Genomic DNA, 13,983 nt, shown 5'->3' with positions numbered 1-13,983 from the left:
GGGCGGAGCCGGCCCGGCCTCAAGGCATTTAGGGAATTGTAGTCTTCCTGGGAGTTCGCGGTTCAACGCCTCCCAGCGGCCTCCGGGAGAAAGAGCCAGAAGCCGCAAAAGGGAGGGCACAGAGGGACCTAGCGGAGGCGCCGGGACGCCGCGCGGGTATTATGGAAATGGTAGTTCGCGGGCGCGACTCTGCGGCGTCTAGCCGCTCCCCGCGCAGGAGAAGCGGACTACCATACCCGACAGGCCGCGCGCGCGGGGGTAGGGGAAGCCGGGCCGGGCCTCCGACAAATCAAATCGAAGGAAAGAAACTGCCGGCTTTCAAAATCCACCTCCCTCCGCCATCATCCGCCGCCGTGCGGGGAGCAGGTGGTGTCGGAGGTGCGAGCGGAGAGAAGCGGTTGGACAAAGCTGACGGACGTCTACCGGTGGGGCTGAGCATCGGGAGCGCCGGACCGGAGGCGGCGACCCCGATCTGACCTGACCTGACCTGACCCGGACCCTAAATCCGTCCGCGCCCGCCGGACGCACGCGCGCACTCCGGTCGCCCCACGCGGCGGCGCAGCCTGTGTACGGTAGGGTCGGGGATCCCTTTCCTTTCCTTGTCACCTGCCCGGGGATGCAGGCGGGGGTGGCGCGGCGCTGGAACCGGGCGAGGAAGGTGTGGCGCTTTCTGCGTGCCCCCCTCCGTTTTCATCCCCTGTGCCCTCGACCGCCGAGCGCCGAGCCGGGTGGGAGTTGGGGCGCTGTCCCTTTTCCCAAGCGGCGAGGCTGAAGCTTAAGAGAGGGCGTCAGGCCCACCCGGCTCGCCCAGCCGGCAGCGGCGTCCCCTTTTCGCGTCGGTGTCAATCCGAGGGCGGTGAACGTCCGCCTGGGATCCCGGATGGGGCTCTGGTGCGGCCCCGCCTGTCATTGGCGTCCCGAACTCGCGCATCGCTCTCCCGCCGCCGCCTCGCAAGAGGCCCACACCCGCCGAGGACCTGGGCTGGTGCCGCCGCAGCCCCGGGGACCCGCGTGAGTCACTGCCGACGCTGGGCAGGAGTGGTGGATGTGCACGGAGGCAAATGTGCCAGGCTCCTGCTCGGGAGGGAGAGGAGATTTTTGCGTTTACTTCGCCGCTGGCCCTTTGCAGACCTTGGACCAGTCAGTTCATCTCTCTGTGGTCCAGTTGCCTAGACTTTATAGTGGATAGGATGGGTGTGTGTGTGTGTGTGTGTGTGTGTACACGTAGGTACTGGACTTCTCTATGGGGGTGTGTGTGTGTACACGTAGGTACTGGACTTCTCTATGGGTGTGTGTGTGTGTGTGTGTGTGTACACGTAGGTACTGGACTTCTCTATGGGGGTGTGTGTGTGTGTGTTTACGTCTGTACGTTCGTACTGGACTTCTCTTCCAGCTGAGAAGTTCTGTGTTCCTGTTTCATCTGGACGCCTCACCACCGTTTTTCTAGCCTTAAATTGTCCCAAACCAGAATTACAAGGAGTGGGGGGGTGGTGTTGTCAGGCTATTTTATGTTCAGTTTCATCCCCTCGTTCATTCTTGAAGCAGCTTTGAGATTCCCAGCCTCACGCAGCAGATAGAGTGATCCTGTCAGAACATAACTCACATCACAGTCCCTCTTCTGCTAGAAACCCTCCAGTGGCTCCCTTTGTCATTCAGAGTAAAAGCTTTAGTTCTTAAACTGGCCTTTGTGACTGGGGCCTCTTGTTAATTCTCTTTATCTCTTACCTCTTTTCTCCTTCCCTCTCTGTGTTCCAGCCCCACTGGCCTCCTTGCACTTCCTCTGACCCCCACTTCACCCACAAGAGCCTTTGCAAGAATGTTCTTCCCCCAGATATCTGCATGGGTCAGTCCCCAATATCCTTCAAGTCTTTGTTTCTTTCTTGATAATACCTTCTTTAAGACTCTTGAGAGTCCTCTTGGATTGCAAGGAGATCAAACTAGTCAATCCTAAAGGAAATCAGTCCTGAATATTCATTGGAAGGGCTGAAGCTGAAGCCCCAGTACTTTGGCCACCTGATGTGAAGAACTGACTCCTTGGAAAAGACCCCGATGCTGGGAAATATTGAAGGCAGGAGAAGGGAACGACAGAGGACAAGATGGTTGGATGGCGTCACCGACTCAATGGACATGAGTTTGAGCAAGCTGCAGGAGACGGTGAAGGACAGGGAACCCTGGTGTGCTCCAGTCCATGGGGTTGCAAACAGTTGGACACGACTAAACGACTGAACAACCACCACCACTCTTATTTTAGATTAAATCCATTCCCCCCTCCCAAGAGAAAAAGGAAAACAGCAAAGTTTCTTACCCCTTTTCCTGTTTTTTTTTTTTTTTTTCTTATCACTGCCTGAGACACTAAATAACCTTGTTCTTCCTGATCACCCATTCCTCTTTGGGGAAATGTAGTGATCCTTTCTGCCAGTCTGCTGAACTGCAGGCTGGAAGCTCCTTTTTCTCAACAACTCTGTCCTCAGTCTATTGTGATGGTGGCTATTGTGATGTAGAGACCTCTGGTCGCCTAGGAACCCCTGAGGTCTGGCCGCCATGGGCTGCCCAGTCTCCTGGCCACGGTTGAAACCAGCTGTGCAGTAGGCTGTGCCCTGTGCCCCATCCCCAGAGTCATGCCAGTGAGGGCAGTGGGGCATTCTTTGGGATGGATAACCTGGATCCCATAGCCATCCATGTCCTGTTTGAGGAATGGGACCCTCAAACAGAGAGCGCCCAACATGATCAGGCAGGTGTGTGCTCTGGGGAGACTCTTCATAGCCGTCAGACTGGGACTTGACTGCCGTTCCCTGGGGACCCAGTGGTCAACTCACATGGCTCTGCTTGGTACCCTGCCTGGGGCAGTTGGGCAGAGGAGGGCCTGTAGTGGGACAGTAACTCTGCAGAGGTTGAAACCTTTGCCCTTTTAGAACTCTTTCTTGCTCAGTGTTGTTTTTATTTCTCCCAGTGGTTTAGCGCTTGGGATTTCCTTATCCTGGGGGGTGGGATCAGGCAGCTGAAATGGTCCTCCCCGGCCCTCCCCAACCTGGAGATGCCCAGAGATCCTCTCTCTTAATGCACTTTGACCTCTTCAGTCTGCAGATTTCCAGGGGAGCCCACCAACGCAGCCACCATGGCCTCTGAAGATATTGCCAAGCTAGCAGAGACGCTTGCCAAGACCCAGGTGGCCGGGGGACAGCTGAGTTTCAAGGGCAAGAGCCTCAAACTCAACACTGCGGATGATGGTGAGTCTCCGTGTGGACTGGCTCTGGAGGGACAGGGAACAAGCGAGAGAGCGCCTCCTCGTCCCACTTGTCAGGCCCGGTTAGCTTCATGATCACACTCGTCCTAGCCCAGTGAGGCTTGAAGATGTTTTGTCCACGAGCACGTGGTGGGCATCCCTGCCGGTGGCTTCAGGCCGGCAGATGGGAAGGGCCTTTTTGGGGGAATGGTCGGCAGTGAGGGACCATGGTGAGCTGCAGTCTCAGGATCCAGCCCTGATTTCTTACTTTAGATCCACCCCTACATTCACCGCATGATCCAGAGCTGGTCTGGGAATAGTCATTGCCTTCCTGAGAGCGGGAAGGTTCTGAGCACTGCACCCCCGAGAGCAGTGAGGCTGCATGAAAGGACAATCCAGGGGTTTCCCTGGCAGTCCAGTGGTTAAGACTCTGCACTTCCACTGCAGGGGCCATAGGTTCAATCCCTGGTCAGGGAACTAAGATCCCACATGCTGTGCAGTGCAGGCCAAAAAAAAGAGAGAGACACTGGGCCTTCTTGGGAGTCTAGTCCATGCAGTGAATGCCCCTGGGGGAGGGATGGATGTGCCTCTCTGTGAACAGGCATCCGGGCCGGACAGACCTAGAAGCAGAATGCAGACCCTGTCTGCTTCCGTGGCCCGAGTATGGCTGGCACGGATCCACCCCGAATCCCAGGCATCTGGAAGTGAAGGCGCCTGCGTTGGGGCCTCTTGAGGTTCCGGCCCAACCAGAGAAACTGGTCTGGACTTGCCTGGTTGTCCTGGTGTATAGGCAGGCTGGCTCCCATCCTCCAGGTCAGAGACCGCTTGAGTCCTTGCACATTCCTAACATCTCTGTAGGGCCTTAACCTTTAGAGTTCCTCCCTGTGCTTTATCACTTTTGATCCTTACATCATCCCTGGGGAAGGGAGGTAAACATGTTGCCATTTAATGAGTAAAGAGTAAAGAACTCGGGAGTCTTCAGTAACTTACTGAAGCTGCTGTAGCCCTGAATAGCAGAGCCAGGATTCCGTCAGAGGTACAGCAGAGTCCCTGGTCTGACGTGTCTCAGTGTACATTCAGCCCAGCTCAGTAAACGTGAATTTGCTATTAAATGCTGGTCATTAACACTGGGTCAGGTAGTCTTCAGTGCTGTACAAAGAGTGTCTCCATTTATCCCCCCTTGAAAAGGTCTGGAGGTAGGTTTCACCCCATTTTGAAAATTGGGAAGTTGAGGCCTAGGAAGGGTCGTGATAGGACTTTCCTAAGGCCCAGCTCTAAGCAGTGGAGCTGGGAAGAAAATTCAGGTAAATCGATGCACATAACCACTTCATTGGCTCAGGCTGGACGTGCTGCCTCCCGCTTTGGTGGTCACCAGGGATGGGCAGCTTAGAGCCCGAGCCTCTGAGGAGCTCCTGACCTGGAGTAGGAGTGAGGTCCTCATACAGCCAACAGGAGAGGGATGAAACACACTCTCAGAGACATGGAAGAGCTCTGGGAAGTAAGGTTGGGGAAGGGATCACTTGTTTTCCACTTAGGGAGAGGCTTAGGAGGGCTCTGAAAGTCCCCGAGGATGAGCAGACACTTGAATGAGAGTGGGCACCGCAGGCAGGAGAACCATGTGATTGGGTCAGGAGCTGGGACACGCAGGTGGGCTTGAGAGGAAAGAAGTCAGAATCCCAGAAGGAGCCCTGGGCAGAGGCCCTTGAGTGCTGTATCAAGGGCCCTGGTGGCCTGATCGTGAGTCCAGAAAGGGCCTCTGTCTTGGCTGGGAGTGAGCAGGTGAGGTCCAGGGAAGGCCATGAGGCCATTGATTAGAACTAGGCCCCCAAAATTGGAAAACAAAGAACTAGGTCCTTGTCTCTCCTCACTGAGTCATGTAAGGACCAAAGTAAGGCCTTGCTGCCTTATGTAGCAGAGCCCTGGGACTTGTTCCTTTGTGAGGCAGTCGAGGCTGAAAAGAGAAACCCCTTCCATACAGCCTGGTGACAGTTGGTGGTTAGTCAGGGCCAGCTGGGGCCCACCCCTGGCCTGTTTTAGTTCTGTGTAAAGTAACTCTGGGTTGCCGGTCAAGTGAGAGGCGACCCTGCTGTGAGCCCACCCTCTCCCGTCCCTGCCCTTTCCATTTGGGTGCTCGTCCTTGCATGCTCACTCTGTGGCTCCCTGGCTAAGCTCACGGCAAGCACAGTGCTTTCCGGTTTCTGTACCTGTGTCACATACTCGGCTCCCCCTGGGGCCCTGGCATCTCTCGCCTCGCTCTGAGGACAGTGTAAACATTCCCGTGAGCAGCCATCTTCCCTCCTGGTGAGCCGGCCGTTCCCTGGATGTTAGGGGGATGCCCTGTTGGAGCAGGTCTTCCAAAGGGCTGAGAGGCCATGCCAGCCCTGCCCCTGAGTGCCAGCTGCAGAAGTGGCCTGGACACCTGGCGCTCTGGAGTTGCAGCTCCAAAGGGGGAAAGGGGTTCGGGGGTTTCTCTGCCGAGGTCCCCCTGTGTGAAGTCTGTGCTTGTGCACAGAAGCAAGGCTTTGGGGAGCAGCACATACGTTCATTTTGGGAAAACCAGTCTGAAGCTCAGTTTTGCCATTTCCCCTGAACTCCTGGGCAGAGTGGCTTCATTCTTTGAAGCCCCAGCGTACCTTCCTAGGAAATGGGAGGCTCGTACCTGTCTAGCCTTTCTCGTCATAAAGTGAATGCTGGTCACTACTCTCAAGCTGTGTGACCTTCGCAGGCACGCACTTACTTCAGGTCACTCAACGAGACCAGACCTGTCAGTGACAACCTTAGGAGATGTGGTGGCAGTGAGCAGAGGCAAAGTGAGAAGAGGAAAGGCCCTTTTTTCACAAACCGATGACCCAGTGAGGAAGCTGGTATTAATAAAATCTCTGTATAATGATCAAGTATCCATTCAGGGACCTCCCTGGCAGTCCAGTGGATAGGACTCCACACAGTCCATCCCAGCTAAGATCCAGCATACTGCACGACAGGGCCGAAGGAAAAACTGACCTGGCTGGAGGTAGCAAGGGTTTCTGAGGAGGTGCTACTGTTGGCGGGGGGCGGGAGGGGGAAGAGGAGGAAGACAGGCGCATCTCTCCCCCGACTCTGACAGCTTCTCAGGGAGCCCCTTAGAGGCTGCAGGTCACGAACTTCCTCTTTTAAAACTGTTTGTTGGGCTGCACCGGGTCTTCGTTGTAGCTGTAGCCTGTGGGATCTAGTTCCCCGACCAGGGATCGAACCCAGGCCCCCTGCATTGGGAATTTCTTAACCACTGGACCACCAGGGAAGTCCCAGCATATCACAGACTTTCTGACAACCCTTCTGTGGTTGTTGTAGCCTAGAAGGTCGTGTTCCCCTCTTTCTCACATTCCTCTCCGTCTCTTCCCCACCATGTTACCCCAGTCCATCCTGTGCCAGCCAGACTAGGTTTGTCTTTCATGTAACCTGCGTGGTTTTTTCAGATTGTGAAATTAATACGTGCTCATTGTAGCATACAGAAGCACTGAGAGAAGGGGGGAAGCTATCTTCATTGTAACACAGCCCAGGGGCGTAACTACTGTTAATTTTGATGCATTTTACATATAGTTGAGTTCCTCTTTTTTTTTTTAAGTAATTGGGGTCATAATTACAGATACTTAAAAAGCTGCTTTCTAACCAGACACATTAAGAGTACATTGAACAGATGCTGGAAAAACACAGATTGAACCAGAATCCCACCACCTGGAGATAACTGCTTTAACGTGTGCGTGTGCCCGTGTGTGCATGTGCGTGTGTGTGTCTATGTGTGTGTGTCTGTGTGTGTTTGTCTCTGTGTGTGTGTGTCTGTGTGTGTGTGTGTCTGTGTGTGTGTGTTTTCATACGTTTTACAAGACCAAACAGCATTGGATAACCTCATTTTCCACTTATCACTGTAAGATGATTATTTTTCAAGTCAGGTAAACACCTCTGTTGCCATTCATAGTGACATCAGTGTGACTATTTATATCACACGCCCCAGTGAGTTAACCTGCCCTCTGTTGATTGGCATTTAGAGTGTATGGGATTTTTCATCACAATAAAGCAGCGCTCCGATGCACACGCCAGCCCGAGTCCCTCACCCTAGATGCCTGTGTGCTGCCTCCCTGCCCTGCTGGGGTTCTCTCCTTCTTGGCAGGCTCCACCCACACCGCCAGCAGGGTGCCCCGAGCACCTTCTTCACCCACACCGGTCAGTTCCTCTTTTCCCTTGGTTCCCAAGCCTTGCATACATGACTTGTTTTAACACTCATTACAGAGGAATTGTAACTCAGATGGTAAAGAATCTGCCTACAGTGCAGGAGACCCGGGTTCGATTCCTGTGTTGGGAAGATCCTCTGGAGAAGGGAATGGCTGCCCACTCAAGTATTTTTGCCTGGAGAATCCTATGGACAGGGGAGCCTGGCGGGGCACAGTCCATGGGGTCTCAAAGAGTCAGACACGACTGAGCGACTAACTGCTAACGACTACAGAGGAACTGCCCGCATAGCCACGTGCCTGCTGTGCTGTGAGCCTGTCTGAGCCCCTGGTGAGCCGGGCCTGGCACCCAGGAGGCACACCGTAGCCCTGGGAGTCGTGAGGGACGAGGTGGTTGCTGGGCCTCAGCTCCTGCATCTGTGGCCCAGGACTCCAGAAGTCTGAGATTCTGATTTTTTTGGTCCCCGGGCAGCCAAAGACGTGATTAAGGAGATTGAAGACTTTGACGGCTTAGAGGCCCTGCGCCTGGAGGGCAACACGGTGGGCGTGGAGGCAGCCAGGGTTATCGCCAAGGCCTTGGAGAAGAAGTCGGAGCTGAAGGTGAGGTCGGGGGCGAGCAGGCCCATCCTGGTTGGGGACAGGCCTCTGCTCACACACCACCCCCCGGGCAGGTGCCTGTGTCCAGTCCCTCCTGGGCCCTGGGGTGGTCACCTCAGGGCACAGCGCTGGCCGGGGCCCCTCTGCCCGTGTGATGTGTCTGCTAGAGCCCAGTGGTCACAGACCCGGAGAAGGTGTCAGGAGGATAAGAGGTTTACCGGGTCACGTGAGAAAGGGAAAAAGGAAAGAGCAGAGCTGGAGAGAGCCTGCAGCTGGTGTCGCAGGTCTGGGAGCTGTTCTGACAGGTGCTCAGTCCAGCCTCGGCAAAGACTCCTCAGCAAAGACTGCCCCTCGGAGGAGGCAGGTTTGGGGCAGAAATGGCCCACCCTTCAGCTCAGGTTCTGGCGGTTGGAAGGCTGCTCACTGGGGGCCTTCTAGCTGCCCTTCTCACAGCCGAATGGCTGGTCCTTTCTCGAAGGTTAGACGCAAGCAGTGCCCTTCCTTAGCCAACCCAGAGATTCTTCTGTTTTGGTGTTTGTCAGCGAGTTCCTCTGAATGCTGGTCCTTCAGCATGCTCTGTGAGAGAAGTGCCATCATAAAGCTGTGTCTCCATCTTGTGAGTCAAGGGAACTGAGGCCTCAGAGCGGCTGAATCAGCCTCCCCAGAACCTGCTGCTGGTCAGAGGCTGAGCTGTGCTCACATTTTCAAGTCCAGCACACGTTCCATGGCCCCGAGGGCTGTCTGAATGGGAAGGCAGACAAGGCCAGGGCCGAGAGAGGAAGCGGAGGGCCCCGAGCTGGTCAACGGCGTGGCCCCTGATGTTCGTGTCCTCAGGAGGATCACGGTTAGGTTTAATAGACAGCCAAGGCAGGGCTGCTTCTGCTCTCCTGCCCAGGGCCTGTCCTTTGCCTGCGCATGAGCTGGGACGTTTTTCTGTGAAGAACTCTGCTCTCCCGGGTGATCCCTGAAGGACAGGAGCAGAGGAGACGTGCTTGCAGCTGAGCCTAGGCATCCGTTGGCTGCAGGCTACACTGCCTGGCCTTGCATGGCATCTGGGCTCCTTGATGCAGAGGAGTTTTTCCTCCGTGGGTGGTTGCCATGGTGACCACAGGCCGGCTGGAGCGAGAGCGCTTGCGCTATGGGAGCAGGGCCTGTTCTGCATCCCCCTGTGCAGACCCAGGGCCTTGACTCACCTCGCCGCAGAGTTGCAAGCTTGCCTCTGCAGGAAGAAGCTGAGGGTGTTGGAGCAGCGGCCGGGGCAGAGGTGCCTGTGAGCCCGGTGCCCTTCTGGGCATAGCGCTGAGGCGAGATAAGATGGTAGCTCCACTCTGGTAGCGCCTCAGACGTTAGGTCTTGCCAGGTGAGCGAAGGGTGACCCAGGCTTACCCAGCCCAGACAGTACCCCAGCCTCTCAACTGCTGTACTGCCCGCGTGGAGATGAGTGAGGCCTGAAGCCTGTTTCAGAGATAAGATGCTGGAGCTCAGTCAGGGAGTGGCAGGCCTGGGTCAGCTGAGCCAGGACTCGAAGGCAGCCGCGTGCCCTAGAGCCCCTGGCCTCAGCCCGTCAGAGCTGGGTTGGGGAAGCCTCTGGATGAGAACACTGTCTGTAGGGAGGTGCTTAGTCTGGAGCTGCCGGTTCTGACCCCACACACCTGCGTACAGGTGTAGAATGTCTGCAGGGGTGTCAGTGATTTGCTTTAGTGGAGGATGCGAGAGTTTTGCCAGCATCAGCTTCTTTAGTACTTAATGCTGGGTCTGGTTCACACGTGTTAAGGTCTGGGTTTCAGGGGAGAGTTGCTTCTCCTGTGTCCATTTTTCTGAGGGTTGGCCAGGAAAGGTGAGAGCTGCCAGAGGTGATATTTTAAGTGGACACAGAGCTAGCGTTAGAGTTAGGGCTGTGTGCTGGGAGCCTCAACTCTGCTCCCCAGCATGGTATGTGACCCAGCCACGTGGCCACTGCTTTTGTGATATTTAACTGGTATGGCCTTTAAATCAGCTCACTTGGAAGTAATTTAAAAGCAAACGCTATTTCTTCTGTAACTGGAAAATCACATCCCTTACTGCAAAGGAAATCAGTGTCATTAAATTCTAGTTCGAGGTCGCTGCCGTGTAAAGGGTCTGAACCTGAAGCCTTCTCTCCCTTTGTTAAAAAGGCAGATGAGCTGGAAGTGGGGGCATGGGTGAGACTCACCAACCCCAAACCAAACCTGTCTTCTGGAGGTGGTAAGGAGGGTTGAAAAGAGTAATTTCTTCACTGCTGGGTTCTATATTATCTCGTTTCCATTCCTCCACTCTCCAAGATCACGTCCCGTGTTGCTATGGCCCACACCATGGGGGAAAATTGGACTGGGAAGGAGCACTGGGCCAGGAGTCTGGGGTCTTGGTCCTGGTCCTTCCGCTTGCCTTGCTGGGGGGCCAGGGGCCAGTCCCCTCCCTCTCAGCCTGATTACTTTTTTCTCTGAAAACCAGAGGGTTGGACAGATGGAGGGTTTTCCTGACACTGCTGCTGATCCCCATGGTCCTTTCCTCTGGGGCTTCCAGGTCCTGTCAGTGTCCATCACAGCTGGTCCCAAGTCCATGGGGGTGAGGAGCTGTCTGAAGGCCACCTCCAGGGGTTTTGGCTAACTTTCTTTTTTCTTCCAAAGCGATGCCACTGGAGCGACATGTTCACGGGGAGGCTGCGGTCGGAGATCCCCCCCGCCCTGGTGAGTGAAGGCGACCTCTGCCTGCGACCTGGGCCGCAGGGACCCCTTTAGCGCCTCCCAGGGCTTTCCCTCACAGCCTCCTCTTTGTGGAGGCTGAGAGTGCCCTGGGGGTGGCCGAGATTGTGCCCAGGCAGCGGGCGAGCACAGTCGCTGTCTGTGTCCTGACAAGCAGGTGGCAGTGCACGCGGTGATGGGGAGCCAAAGTGAGGACTCAGGGTCCCTGGGAGACTGGGCGGCCCAGTGACAGGAAGTGCAGCAGAGACCTGAGCTCAGAGATTTCGCCTACAAGCAGCGTGGGTCTCCTCCCCAGATGATTATCCCCTCATCCCAGCCCCTCCTTCTCTGCATCCTGAGGTCCCTCTCGACTTGACTCTGCACATAGGCCGCCCTGTCTTCCTCCGGCCCCTCCCTTTCTCCAGTGCCACTCTTTCTGCTTTGGTTCTCATCATGGGTGCCTTCTCTCTGCCTGTTTTCCATTTCCCCATTCCTGGGGTTCAGCTTGGCTTGGGTGGCGCTCCCAGCCTGTGTGCATGTGTGGGAGGCACTGGAGGGTCACAGGACCCAACGTGGCTTTCCTGGGGCTCAAGGGGAGGGGGCGGGGCTGGCAGCCTCCCAGTGAGGCCTCCCAGCATGGTGCTCTCGGCAAGGTTCCGGTCCTATCTTCTCAGGCCTCCGATCAGCCAGCACCGGGCCTCCTAAGATGCCAGCACTAGCTTCATCTCTGAAGTACTTCTGTCCAATAGACAGTTAAGGGCCATCCAGGATGGGACAGCTGTCCCCACGGGGAAGCTGGAGGGCGGGCTCCCTGGGTGGGAGGTTGATGGAGCCCCAGCAGAGTTGCTCAAGCTGGATGCTAGCCCCCAAGGGTGGACAGGAACCAGGGGCAGCGAGGATTCAGAGCGCAGGTTAAATGAATTGATGTGAGTGTGTGCAGGAGGATTTTGAGTTAGAAAAGTTGAAGGAGACTGACTGGCTAGATCCTGGCTGGGCGCCTCTGCGCTGTTGTCTTACCTACATTTTAGCCTTTAATCTTCTCAAGTTCTGCAGAAGGCATGATTTCCATATTAAACTTACGGTGAGAGCAAGTCTCAGAAACAGGAATACGAATTTGGGGTCAGGGAATGGCGTGAAATGCAGGAAGGGTGGAGTGGTGTAGAGGGAGGGCTTGAGCCTCTGACTGCCTAAGGGCTGAGGTCAGTTGCAGCCCGATCACTGGGGCTGGGCTTTCTTCAGCGGGGTAGTGGGGGAGCCAGAGAATGGCCCTTCGTTGTCGATCTGGGGTTGGGGGCCGTGGAAACTGCCTCAGCTGCCCTGTCCATCGCCGGATCAAGGGCAGTGTATTCCCCATGCCTGCCACCTTGAACCCCTGCCCCCTCCATGCCCAGCCCTGGCAGAGCCACCTCGCCCCACCCGCTTGTCCTGGGGAACTTCGGTGTCCCAGCCTGGCAGGTTCCGGGAGAGCTCAGTGCCTTCTGGCCACATCTGGTCCTGAGCTGAGGCAGGGAAAGGGGCACCCACCCCGGGTGCTCAGTCACCACTGGAAACCCTGGGGCATTGGTGGTTCTTCCTCCCCTCCCTGTCCAGTGAACCCGTCTCTGCAGGTCCCCCCTCCCTCTGTGAGAACCCTGCCGAGTCTCAGTTTCCCCTCTACCACCTGTCATCACACTGGCCCCCGCAGCCGCTCCTGTTGCCTGGATCCCTGTCTCACACCCCGGGTGGGACTCAGCCTCCAGCCTCCCTCCGCCTGTCCGTCTGCCCTCCCCAGGTCTGGGGCCCTGTCTTCTGTACCCTTCACGTGCCTCCAAGCCCACTGCGCTCAGGCCCCAGTTCACAGTTCTTGGCCTGGCGCCTGCCTAAGTTGACCCCCACCTCTCGTCGAGGCTTGTCCCCAGACACACAGCTTGCTGCTTCGTGCTGTGTCCCTCTGCTCCTGGGTTTACTGCTGGCTGGAACTTCCTCATATTCCGTGATTGGCTGCTGCTCATCCAGACTGAGCTCAGATGTGGCCTCCTGCAGGAAGCTTTCCCGAATGACCGCAGGGTTTTCAGTCCGATGTAACATGGTCAGCTCTGTACTGAAACGGTCTGTGTCTCTGCCAGGTCCCCACCTGCCAGATGCCCCCCGAGGGCAGGAAGGGCCTGGCGCAGAAGTAGCACCTGGTCCCTGTCTGTGAAACTAACACGAGCTCTTCTGTGCCCAGATCTCTCTCGGGGAGGGACTCATCACGGCCGGGGCCCAGCTGGTGGAGCTGGACCTGAGTGACAACGCCTTCGGGCCTGACGGTGTGCGAGGCTTCGAGGCCCTGCTCAAGAGCTCCGCCTGCTTCACGCTGCACGAACTCAAGCTCAACAACTGCGGCATGGGCATCGGTGGTGGCAAGGTGGGTGCAGCCACTCCCTCCCCCACATCCCTGTGTCTTCCGCCTCCCTCCCTGCCTGGTCCCCTGCTACGTCTGCATCCGCCTGGAGTATGTGCCCTTGGCCACCCGCCGTCTGGGATGGTTCGCCTCTTGTTTTTCTCTTCAAAGGACAGAGGCCTCAAAGGCAGCAGCCTATGGCCAGTGGGGAGAGGAGATGGATCTGTGAGGGTGGGGTTGCCAAGCAACCATCCTCAGTTCTGTGTTGCCTTGGCAACCCACAGGCAGTACTGCAGACGTGCTCCAACCTGCTGTCTCTGCAGAGCACAGGGTTTGGGCATCACCAGACCAGCTGTGCCCTCGGAACAGCTGCCAGAGCCACGTGAGGCCTGGCGTGTGCAGTGGCGGAGGGAGCCCAGAGCGAGGGGCCACTCAGGGAGGTCCAGGCACAGCTCACCTCTGTCCCTGGTCAGAGCCTTGCCCAGGGTGCCTCCCCTGTCCTGCCAGCAACGAGGCTGGCCAGGGCAGATGGGCCGGGGAGGCCAGTCTTGATTATTCTCTTCTTGGCCCATTCTGGCTGCTTCTGGCCCAGCTTCTAGAAGGGCCAAGCGCCGGTCTGCATTCCCATTCTCCTTCCCTCACCGTCTGACCAAAAAGAACAGGGGGCCAGGACTTAGGAACTGACAGCAAACAGGGATGTCTTCTCTTTGAAGGTGTGCCACCGTAATTCTCCCCGCTTACTGAGAGGTGGGTGACACTGTCCCTGCCTTTTCAGGTAACGGCACTTGAGCTTAGAGCTCTTGGGTTGAGTGCCTCAGATGATGTAGCTAGCATGGGCCAGATGTGGGATTTGAACCAGCATCCCCGTGGCCAGTCAGAGCAGCTGGAGGCGCCTGTGTG

General features: G+C 56.5%; 1 protein-coding gene and 1 non-coding gene across 4 annotated transcripts in view; both read left to right on the top strand.

Moving 5' to 3' along the window:
• The first annotated feature begins 313 nt into the window (after window positions 1-313).
• RANGAP1 (Ran GTPase activating protein 1) overlaps window positions 314-13,983 on the top strand; it is a 26,552-nt gene continuing 12,882 nt past the window's right edge. For 2 of the 3 annotated variants that reach the window (XM_060413583.1, XM_012175699.4), the window contains exons 1-5: window positions 314-572; window positions 3,078-3,227; window positions 7,898-8,025; window positions 10,668-10,727; window positions 12,928-13,107. In XM_060413583.1, coding sequence (XP_060269566.1) covers window positions 3,116-3,227; window positions 7,898-8,025; window positions 10,668-10,727; window positions 12,928-13,107 — 480 coding nt within the window. In that variant the 5' untranslated portion in view covers window positions 314-572; window positions 3,078-3,115. Of the gene's footprint in view, window positions 1,012-3,077; window positions 3,228-7,897; window positions 8,026-10,667; window positions 10,728-12,927; window positions 13,108-13,983 lie in introns of all 3 variants that reach the window. The other variant, XM_042247787.1, reaches the window with a different exon arrangement.
• Window positions 3,628-3,700, top strand: TRNAG-UCC (transfer RNA glycine (anticodon UCC)). Its single transcript has one exon. It is a non-coding gene; the product is annotated as a tRNA-Gly (tRNA).

The sequence above is a fragment of the Ovis aries genome, chromosome 3 (genome assembly GCF_016772045.2).
Source record: "Ovis aries strain OAR_USU_Benz2616 breed Rambouillet chromosome 3, ARS-UI_Ramb_v3.0, whole genome shotgun sequence".
NCBI classification, from domain to species: Eukaryota; Metazoa; Chordata; class Mammalia; order Artiodactyla; family Bovidae; genus Ovis; species Ovis aries.
The sequence above is the reverse complement of the archived record's forward strand: the minus strand, read 5'-3'. Positions and strand labels throughout refer to the sequence as shown.